The following is an 11818-nucleotide window of genomic DNA, read 5'->3' as shown; positions in this document are numbered from 1 at the left end:
CAAGCAGGGCTCTATGCAGTGAGGATCAGCAGAGTTCTGTGCAGTGAGGACAAGGAGGGCTCTGTGCAGTGAGGATCAGCAGAGTTCTGTGCAGTGAGGACAAGCAAGGCTCTGTGCACTGAGGACAAGCAGGACTGTGTGCACTGAGGATAAGCAGGGCTCTGTGCACTGAGGACATGCAGGGCTCTATGCATGGTCCAAGGGCCAGGCCGGGTAAAGGGCCCGCCGCTGCCGCCGCTACTGGAGATCCAGGACGCTTGTCCCGGATCCTCAGGCAGACAGCACTGCCTTCTGCTGTATGTGCGGTACACACACATAAAACATAAGGTGTCCCCTCTGTGTGAGCCGCATCTACGGCCTACACAGAAGGGAGATGTGCTCTCCGCCTCCATGCAGAATGCAGTGCAGGCACTGATGAAGTCACTCATCGGTGCCTGCACTGTGGAAGAAGGAAGATGCGGGCCCCTGCAGCGCAACAGAGCAGAAGATAGCTGCATGGGACATCAGGTGAGCATATATTGTTAATTTTTTTTTTGTTTTTGTTTTTTCAACCTGAGAATAGGGGAGGTGGAAAACTCTGCAAATCTGCTTCCTACACCTGCTGAAGGGGGGGAACTCTGCTTCTTACACCTACTGACACCTACTGGGGGGGACTCTGCTGCCTACACTCACTGGGGAGGGGAGAAAACTCAGCTGCCTACACCTACTGGGGGGGGGGGGGGAGAAAAACTCTTCTGCCTACATCTACCGTATTTATCGGGGTATACCACGCACCAGCCTATAACACGCACCCTCATTTTACCAGGGATATTTGGGTAAAAAAAGTTTTTTTACCCAAATATCCTTGGTAAAATGAGGGTGCATGTGTGTGCATGCGTATACCCCGATACACCCCCAGGAAAGGCAGGAGGAGAGAGGCCGTTGCTGCCCACTTCTCTCCCCCTGCCTTTCCTGGGGTTTAGAGCCCTGCTGCCGCCGCTTCTCTCCCTCTGGCTATCTGTGCCGCTGCCCGTTCTATCCCCCTGACTATCGGGGGAGGAGGAGAGAAGCGACGATGGCAATGGGGCAGCGGCGCCGATAGCCAGGGGGAGAGAAGGGGCAGCGGCACCCATTGCACCCATTGCCGCTGCCCCGTTGCCTCCCCCATCCCCGGTTGTATAATTACCTGTTGCCGGGGTCGGGTCCGCGCTGCTTCAGGCCTCCGGTGTGCATCCCATGCATTGTTGCTATGCACTGCACAGCACGGCGCAATGGGTGCTGCTGCCCCTTCTCTCCCCCTGTCTGTCGGTGCCGCTGCCCCATTGCCCATTGCAATGGGGCGCCGGCACCGATAGTCAGGGGGAGAGAACGGGCAGCGGCACCGATAGCCAGGGGCAGAGAAGCCGGCAGTGCTGGCGGTCTCTGCACCTGCAAAGCCGCTGCAGTTCATTGATTTAAAGCGCCCACTTTAAATCATTGAACTGCAGCGGCTTATCGGCGTATAACACGCAGGTAGACTTTAGGCTAAACATTTTTGCCTAAAAAGTGCGTGTTATACGCCGATAAATACGGTACTTTAGGCGGACTCTACTGCCCACACCTACTGTCGGGTAACTCTGCTGCCTACACCTAATGGGGGGAACTCTGCTGCCTACACCTAATGGGGGAAACTCTGCTGCCTACAGCTACTGTGGGGGAACTCTGCTGCCTACACCCACTATGGGGAAACTCTGCAGCCTACACACACTGTGGGGAAACTCTGCTGCCTACACCTACTGTGGGGAAACTCTGCTGCCTACACCTACTGTGGGAGAACTCTGATGCCTACACCTACTGTGGTAGAACTCTGATGCCTACATCCTACTGTTGGGGAACTCTGATGCATACACTTAATGTGACGGACTATCTACTATGTTCCTGCCTAGCTAATATGGGGACAAACTACCAAACTAATAGGAGGGCTACCTACTACCTACATAGAGAGTTTTCATGCAAGGGGCAGCTATTCAGGGGATTTGCCTATAGGGGGACTGATTAACTACCTTGAGGCATGATCTACTAGGGTCCACTACCTCTTGGGGACATTACCTACCTGTAACTTCCGTAAGCAACACTTTATTTTCTGTCTGCTAACACAAAATACTGAGTGCCCCTCCCAAGACTAGACTCTGGATGCGCCACTGGGTGGAGGGGGTGCTGGCTACCTATTTGACTAACTACCTGGCTACCTAACATTTTACCTGGATGTCTAATTACTTACCTACATACCTGGCTATCTAACTACCTACATACACCTAACTATGTACATACCTGGCCTTCATACATGGCTACCTAACTACCAAAGTAGCAACCTACCTACCTGTCTTGTCACCCACCTACATTTCTGGCTTCCTGATCTACCTAACTAGTTACCAACTGCCCTTATACTGTGCAGTACACCCAAGAGGGCATTATTAGAGTTTTTGGGCCTATAGATGAAAAGATTGTGTAGAGGAAAATATGTAATTGTGAGTCCCTAGATGTCACTGTAATCACTTCTATGGTGTACTGATCCTGTGTACAGCTGATATCTACTGCTATATGGTCCTATATTTAATAACATATTGTATACAGATCTCTGTACAGCTGATATCTACCACCATATGGTCCTGTATATAATCACTTATATTGTATACAGATCTCTGTACAGCTGGTATCTTCCTCTATATGGGCACTGTATATAATCACTTATATAGTATACAGATCATGTATAGTATGTATAGCATGTATAGTATACTGGTCTATGTATAGTGTTTTTATTAAAGGGGTAATCCGGTGAAAACCTTTTTTCTTTTAAATCAACTGGTGGCAGAAAGTTAAACATATTTGTAATTTACTTCTATTAAAAAATCTTAATCCTTCCTGTACTTATTAGCTGCTGAATACTACAGAGGAAATTCTTTTCTTTTTGGAATGCTCTCTGATGACATCACGAGCACAGTTTTCTCTGCTGACGTTATTATAATAATATTAATAACGCTTTATTTATTGTTGTCCTTAGTGGGATTTGAACCCAAGGCCCCAGCACTGCAAGGGAGCAGTGTTAACCAATGAGCCACCATGCTCCCCTTAGCATACATCTGCTATGCATGGTTGCTAAAATGGACAGAGATGTCAGCAGATAGCACTGTGTTCGTGATGTCATCAGTGTTCCAAAAAGAAAGGAATTTCCTCTGTAGCATTCAGCAACTAATAAGTACTGGAAGGATTAAGATTTTTTAATAGAAGTAATTTACAAATATGTTTAACTTTCTGCCACCAGTTGATTTAAAAAAAATAATGTTTTCACCGGAGTACCCCTTTAAGTACACTACAGTGATATTATCCAGTTATTGTGTGGTGGTATACATTTACTCCTTGTATACTGGTATTATTGGTCATGCAAAATTATTTTACCTACCTTAAAGTGTTTCTTATATATAAAATGTTGTTTATTTTGCGTGTAGGGGTGGTGGAGGGATTTAGGTGGAATAGGGGCAGAAGTGTGAGCTCTTGCTTTTTCTTGGACCGGGGGCCCTGAGTGTTGTTAGTCTGCCCCTGTATGTGGCATAAAACTTTTATGTCCCCCGATGCCGGTCTGCAAAAACAAATAAAACAAACTTTAACTCACCTTCCTACGTTCCCCCGTTGATCCGGTATCAGCGTCCAGAACTGGATGCTGATACCAGATCAACGGGGGAACATAGGAAGGTGAGTTAAAGTTTGTTTTTTTGTTTTTGCAGACCGGGCACAGAGAGACATAAAAGTTGTATGCTGCATATCTTTTTTAAAGCATTACTGTCATTTAAATAAGCTTCTGACATGTCACGCAGATGTTAGATACAGCCTCAGACCATCTAATTGCAGCAATAGGACATAGACTTATAATGGAGCCTATCTCCAGCAATCAGACAAAGGGGCAAGCTGCCATGCACTTTTTCGGGTTATACTTAGAAATTGGTGGTAAATTCAACCTAATGTAAACTTTTGATTTGTCTGTATGATATGTAAAGAGTTTTACCTGTGAGACTACACTTTAGACTCTGAGAGAAAAGTCTACCACATGATTCTCATCAGGGAAAGAGAGGACAAATGTAGTGCTGATGTCTACTAGAGTGAAGTAAAGGGGCCGGAGAGACAGCTGAAGCCAGGGGCACCTGGAGCAGGACAAGTGGGACATTAAGTAACATCAGATGGCACCTGAGTAAGTGGCGCTGAGGTAGAAAAGTGACTTAGTATTGTTGAGCCTGGATAGAGGCCTATGGTAACAAGTAAAAGACTGCATATGTGAGCCTATAGTGCTAGGGCCTAGTATTGAAGTCATTACACCCTTGACTCAAGGGATTAAGCTTCTATTGTGTACCACCATAACCCTTGAACCTTTGGCTCAGGGGACAGAGTCTGAGAAAAGGATTAGAGAGAGACATTGCTACACACTGCCTTCTGTTATTACTACAAATGTAATTCCAGAACATGCCTCTAGAAGAGAACTGCCAAGCGTTGTGAACTTAACTGAAACTTTCAAACAGTACCTCACCTGAGTAATTATTGTTGTGCCATTATACCGGTAAGGTGAGGATTGCTGGAGCCCTAGCCATATTGCAGCAGGCAGCAAACATATTAATCACATGCAGGGGTTACTCGAAACCTTCCAGTACCAAAAAAGGATTAAAGTCATACAGAAAAATGTATTTAAGTTTAGCTGGCCGTTTAAAAAAAAAAAATGCAAGAGAAATTTAAATATTGTGGGGAATTTATCAGTTTTGTCTATCCTTGTGCTGTCTTGCTGTTATGATGTCTGTGCACTTTTGGATATATTTAGTATTGTGGTGCACATCACATAATAAATCTGTCCTATTGTCTACTTATAAGCCAGAAATCTGTCCAATTTGTTCCAGGTTTCTGTCCAATTATATGAACTCTTTAGAACACTCTAAAAGTTATTACTCTGGAAGTAGTTGGCTCTGTACTCTATGTAGTGGTGGCAGAAGTGGAAGACTTCAGCCCCAACTCCTATTTTCTTCAATAAAAGGCTACAGAGGAGAAGTTATCAGGGACCACCCTGAATACCTGGGGTTCTGGAGGTACGAAAGTGGGTGATAGGTTCCCTTTAACATATTTTGACTACGGTAAATTCTTTCTCTACAACCTCATGATATAAAATGGCCATGATTTAACATAACAGTCGCAGATTTCCAGAACTGTCCTGTAGTGCCATACACTGATAGGGAATACCTGTCATAGATCCTCAGTGCTCATCTCTGACTGAAAACACAGTTACACTTAAATGGCTGATTACTAGCTTCTTAAAACAGATTTCCCTTCTCAGCTTGTTATCCTGTATAGGGAAGTGAATAACAAACTGATCGAGGAGGATCCGACCACTTTGACCTCTACCAATCCCAAGAACAGAGACAAAATTTTGGCTGGAATGAATGGATCACCAGCACTCCATTCATTCTCTAAGGACCACCAAATATTTCCAAGTTCAGTGCTCAGGCTCAGATTAAATATTGCCCATAGATTTCTATGGAGAGAGATGTGAGAAAAAAAGAGGGAAATGCTTTGGAGAGATAGGGGCAAAAAGAGACACACACACTGTCCTATAATGCTACTGTGAGTGAGTTATAGTGTTATAAGGAGTATGATGCAGTGTATGGGAGACATCATAGTAAGTCATCTCCACCAACTCTGGGGCTGAGCTCAGAAAATTGACAATAAGAAATGAAGGCTATTGAGTGAAAGAACTGATAAAAATTCCAGATACAAGACATATAATGGCCATATTCCTTATTTACTCACAATGACAGCTTATTTTCACAGTTCAGGTATACTTTAGGACTTGTTTTATCGTGGTTGTCATGTTTCCAAATACCTAACTGAAGTATGCCAAAATAAAAAATAACTCCTGCAAGCTGATACTCTATCCACAATAAACAATTGCTTGATGGAGATACTCTCTAAGTAATGTAGATCAGCTGATTGGGTTCCAGGCAGACTCGTGAGAGGAAGAGGGGGGCATAAATGTGAGGAACTGGATGACCACTTTAATGGCTGTAGATTTGATTGTTAACATATTATGGGATAATAAGGGATAAGTAAAAATCACTAAAAGTGAGGTTTTCTTTCCTGGATTGTAAATATTGCAATTCAATAGAGAAGAAGCTGCAGTCGCAAACAGACCTCTACTCCAAGGGGACCCATGGGCTAAAGTGAAGTAGTATCAAAGCTGATCAAAGACGATATTATTTATGTTATTTCATTATATGGAGTTAAATTATTATTATTCTAATGTATACATCATTTTTATAAGGTTTAGAGATCCTTAACAGCACTTGTTAGGGGGTGGGTGCAGGTACTAGGGCTTAAGATCGTTAAGCTATACCCTTGCTTATGTTGCAAATTCCAATTCGAAGTGTTGACAGTTTTATAAATGTGCCCCATGCCATAGTGTGCAGTGATCTACTGTATTATGAAGAAGGGAGGGGGGGAGAGAGTATGCGAAAACATTGTAGGTTCTCCCGTGGTGACAGGTTAACTTGTATACATGGGTTCCAGATGTATTTAAGGTTTTGTTAAAGTCTGCAATAGAGTAAGACTTGTACTGTTCAATGTTGAACTATTTTCCTAAAGCATGGAGTCCCCATAGACAAAAAAAAATAATCTCCAGTTTAATGACTTTTTGCCTAATACTTTTTTTTTTTTTATAATAAAAACCATTAATATACACACCAAACGTTTAGCATGAAGAATGGCAATGTTTGTCTTAAGGTGTGGAGTGATATAGTTAATTGCTGCTAAGAGTTCCAAGGTATAGGCCCCTGATGAGTAATCCATGTTAATACTGAGTTTTTTATGTAGCCAAATAAAACTAGTGTATAGAGCAGCAGAGAAAAAGTTGGTCTTATTATCGTAATAAAAATTGACATGGCTCATGCTGTTTTTCTTGGCGACCCTGCCTTGTGTCTGACTCACAGTCAAATTCTTCTAGTAAGATTCCTTGTTTTTGGCTGGCCTTTCACCAGACCATAAAGCTGACCATCCACAGAGAGAAGAAAAACCCACCCAGGGGCATCACTTTTTTTTTCTGTCTTATTAATGGCCATACTGTTTAAGATCCCGTGTGTGCTACTAAAAGAACAGCAGGAGAAGTTTCAGCTGAAAAATGAAAAAAATAAAAAGCATTGCCAGGGGTTTGCAATGTTCTATTGCTGTGATACATTTTTCACAGTAAAAAGCATGCAGTGACAGAAAGTATTGATTGCATACTTAGTATGGGATCAATACATTCTGCAGGCTGAATTCTCTTTGTACATGAACTATACTTGTACCATTCAGCTCGCTCCCATTTTGTTTTTGTAGTTATTGGTTTCCTTTTTTTTTTCTATGACATTAACTAGTTCTGTTTCAGGCACTTACTACTAAAAGTCACAGAACGAGTAGACTGTGAAACATGAATTTACCTATTCTCAGTTACTAGCTGTGTTTCTGCGGTCTTCCTATGTAGAAAATAGACAGCTTATTCTTCGTATTGTTCCTTATATAAAGGAATGATTCTGATAATGTTAAAGGACTACTGTAGTGGTACACTATTCTACATGCCCGGGCCTCAAAAATTAACAAAATAAACGTATACATACCTTCCTACAAGCCCCCGTTGGTCCGGCACAGGCTCACGGTCTGGCAGTGCTGACGTCATTCCACTTCCTGGGGACGGAGAGGCCGCAGAGCCGTCGGCGTAACACCGGCCGTAGCGATGTCCCGCCCCGGCTGGTGATAGGCTGAGCCCCCTGTCATGTAAGAAGCCGGCCAGAGCTCCTTACATGACAGTGGGCTCAGCCTATCACCAGCCGGGGTGGGACATCGCTACGGCCGGTGATACACTGACGGCTCTGCAGCGTCCCCGTCCCCAGGAAGTGGAATGACGTCAGCACTGCCGGACCGTGAGGCCTGTGCCGGACCAACGGGGGCTCGTAGGAAGATATGTATAAGTTTATTTTGTTTATTTTTGAGGCACGGGCATATAGAGAAGTGTATCACTACAGTTGTCCTTAAATTTGGATCAGTGTCTCCCAGGTTTTTTGGAAGTCGTTCTGATGTTATGTTATATGCGGTTCCCCCATACAATTGCCTGTGTATAGGTATATCAGTGTCTTTTTCAAATGTGATAGAAATGACTAATCCATGATAATAGGATTTTCTGAGAAATGGAAAATAGTAAAAAGTTTGGAAAACCACTGAACTTGCTCAAAATGTTATTATTTTGTATAATAAAGTATCAAACTAAAGCAGGTTACAAAATGTAATATTGAAAAAAGATTTATTTATTCATATAAAGTGGTCAATATCAAATAAAAGTTCACTAGGAGTAGGATTGTGTAGTCTTCAATATACTCTAGTAGATGTTATGCTACATCCCAGAGATAGTCTACTATTAAGCTTTTAGAATACATTACAAGATACTGGTGATCTATTGGTTCTATGGTAAGAAAGTGATAGTGAGCAGGGAAGTATACAAACTCTACAAACAAAAGGTATATGCTTAAAGAAATACTCCACTAGCCAGCGTTCGGAATATTTAGTTCCGAACGATGTGTGCGCGCTGCAGGGGGTTGGCCACGCCCCCTTGTGACATCACACCACACTCCCCTCAATACAAGTCTATGGGAGGGGGCAACGCCCCCTCCCATAGACTTGCATTGAGGGGGGGTGCCTCGAGGGGCAGCCCTCGCAGCACACACATAGCGTTTGGAACTTAAATGCCAATGACCTTCTGATGCTACAATATAGCTAAAGTATGGATGCAGGGCTACTTGATCTAAAGAATACAGCTGAAGGATTACACATAGAGTCAATAGCAGTATGAAAAACAGAATAAGAACATACAAAGCAGGACACATTTTTCTACAAGTATTAACTATAGTGTCATTAGGAGATCAGACCGGTATGTGGAATATCTCTGTGGAATATATAATTCAAACATGCTGCTTTTCCCGCATCACCAGACAGTCGGGCTCATCTTTTTTTGGTTAGGCTACATTCCTGGCTTCATACTTAAGAATAGATGTTATTACCACCTGTGGATGCCACACAACTAAACACCTAAAATTCCTTCATATTCAGGAAATTAAAAAAACTGTACTACACGTGGTTATGATCTATATTCAGAAACCATGTAGACATAATGCATTATTGGAATGGTTATTTCTTTACAGAAGGCTGCGGGAACACCTCACCTATCCATAGGGTACCGCTAAATTGTTTTGGCAATTGAATGTTCAGCAGCATTTACACTGGTTACGTTCCTTCATGTGACTGTAAAGTCTTTTTTCGCGTAAGATGTATTACTTTGTAGTCTATACAGCTGCAGTCATGGAGTTTTTCTGCCTTGGATCTTGGGTTCTATACTTGTACCGATCCTGCCCTAATCTTCCTCCAGTACCATAGCCTGGGGATCTGTGCGCTTGAGGTGGAGAAGGTGGCACGTCTTGTCGCAGAGGACCCTTGGCTGTTGACGGGTGGTATGGTGGGAACCTGTAGTTCTCTTCTTGATGGGATTGGGATCTAGGATAGGTACCTTTGGTGCTTGGAGATGCCACATCATAGTAGTAGGGTGGCTCTCTGTCATTGTACATTGCACGTGGACTAGTCATGTACTCCACAGGCTCCACCGCTACAGGTCTGAAAAACAAAGGCAACATATTACCTTCTTATTATTCGTCAAGTTAAAATACTATGTAATGATATGCTTTTTGCAGAGATTACACAGTCTACCTATAGGCCCAATGTATACAGACCTATATAGAGTTCTGTACTTTATATCAACATATTTGAAAATATTATTCGCATATCGATGTAAATATCTTTGAGTTGCAACCATAATATATAACTAGAAAAATAACCACCAAAAGAACAGAACACTTACTATAAGATTATTATGGTACTTTTCTCTTTTTAATAATCCTATTCATTATGAGTACTGTGTACTTATGGTGTAAATAATGGTCTGACAAACCTTTACGTGATCGCTGTTTATGTAAGCCAGGATCTAGTAATTGAAGGTGAGAACGCTTCTTCTAGTTTATGTGTATCATAAGCTTATATAAAAGGTAGAATGACTTGTTGTCATGGTGTTGGATATTACTAGAATACAGGCTAAAAAGAACTTTTATCCCAGCCAACAAGTAGTGATAAGGATCTCCATGTGTAGGTTAACTGGGTAAAATTTAAAATGTTTGGTAGTATTTTTCAAAACATCTGTCAAATTGTATTTGGTCCAACTTAATTTTACTTCTGGTCTGCTAACCTAAGTATATAGGCCCTGATTTACTAAAAGTAAAGTATAGTTTTCTTTGTGGGGTTTAATTCCCTACTAATTTTCCCCACGCTATTTACAAGGTAGGCATGTAGATTTCCCTACATTTTGCTTTTTTTTACATATGCTCTGATCTGTCAGGTTTTCCTCAGCTAAAATCCACCACATTTTCTGTGGAAACCTTAGTAAATATGTTGTTTTTTTATGAAAATGTTGGGAACACGACCCCTTTCAGTGACCATGCCCCCTTTACTTTGACCACACCCCTTTTCTGTGATCATGCCCCATTTTCGGGTTTTCTCAGTAAAATGGAGAGTTGGTCGTTTTTTTTTTCCCATTTCTGGTGCAATGAGACAGAATTCTGGCGCAATGAGAAAGAATTTGTCACAATGTTCCAGAATTTGGCGCACAACCTGACAAAATATATGAAATTATAAAAAAAAACATTTATAAGAAAGAAATTATATATAATGCTAAGTTTCCACTTGTTTTTTTTTCTCTTGCAGTTTTTGGAATACTGCCACTGCAGTTTTTGAGCCAAAGTCAGAAGTGGATCATAAGGGAGGAGAAGTGTACGTCCTTCCTTTGTATGTCCTATTCCTTTTGAATACACTTCTCCTCCCTTATGACTTTGGCTCAAAAACTGCAGTGGCAGTATTCCAAAAACTGCAAGAGAAAAAACTAAGTGGAAACTTAGCCTAAGACTGTAGCTATAAAGAAAGAGGCATCATCTATGTCCAGAGCCGTAATCGCCAAACAGTGGCCCTTCAGATCTTGCAAAACTACAACTCACAGGTCGAAACTGCACAGCAATGCATTTTAGAGCAGATGCCGCCGAAAGAATAAACATATTCATTCTTGCGGTAGAGTCTGGGGTCTGGATTTTCCATGGCAGAAAGACCCCGGCAGAAATTCTGTAGTGTAAATGGTTCCACAGAATCCCATTGAGAAAAATGAGAGGATGCTGCACCGTATTATCCAAGTGGAATTCCAGAATGTAATTCTGCTCAAAAAAATCCATAGTGTACTGAGCACTAATAATAATACAGGTTAGGTTATAGTCACTAGATTCTAGGAAAGGGTATTTGGTCCAGGGATTTCTTCTGATTGCCAGATTTGGAAGTCTGAGAGATTTTTCCTCCCTAAGGTGAGGAAATTTGGCTTCAGTTTTATGGGTTTTTTTTTTCGGGGGGGGGGGGGGGGGAGGGGAGGGGAGGCTGTTTGACTTCCCTTCCTCTTAATCACTGGATCAATTCTGAAATAGAAAAAGTTGAACAGGATGGACACTTTTAGTCCTACAAACAGCTGTTTGTTTAACTCTTAATGTAAAGAACAGTTCTAGATAAAGGCAGAAAAAAGAATACACAGGGCGCTTTATGTGCCGTTATCAGGGTGTTAAACATATAAGGAGAATAAAAAAATCTGCTTTGTCGTGTTGTGCTGTGGACACAACACAATATGTGCCTTACACCATCCAGGTGCTCAATAATCAAGGGGTCAGGGTCA

General features: G+C 42.1%; 1 protein-coding gene across 4 annotated transcripts in view; it reads right to left on the bottom strand.

The window, feature by feature from the left end:
- Window positions 1–8343: 8343 nt before the first annotated feature.
- The window catches only part of PARD3B (par-3 family cell polarity regulator beta), a 1515381-nt gene continuing 1511906 nt past the window's right edge, over window positions 8344–11818 (bottom strand). For all 4 annotated transcript variants that reach the window (XM_056536585.1, XM_056536586.1, XM_056536588.1 and 1 more), the window contains one exon: window positions 8344–9678. In XM_056536585.1, the coding sequence (XP_056392560.1) occupies window positions 9354–9678 (325 nt within the window). In that variant the 3' untranslated portion in view covers window positions 8344–9353. The remainder of the gene's footprint in view (window positions 9679–11818) is intronic.

Source organism: Hyla sarda, chromosome 8, assembly GCF_029499605.1.
Source record: "Hyla sarda isolate aHylSar1 chromosome 8, aHylSar1.hap1, whole genome shotgun sequence".
In the NCBI taxonomy this organism is placed as follows: Eukaryota; Metazoa; Chordata; class Amphibia; order Anura; family Hylidae; genus Hyla; species Hyla sarda.
Note: the sequence above shows the minus strand (reverse complement) of the source record. Positions and strands in the feature narration are given on the sequence as shown.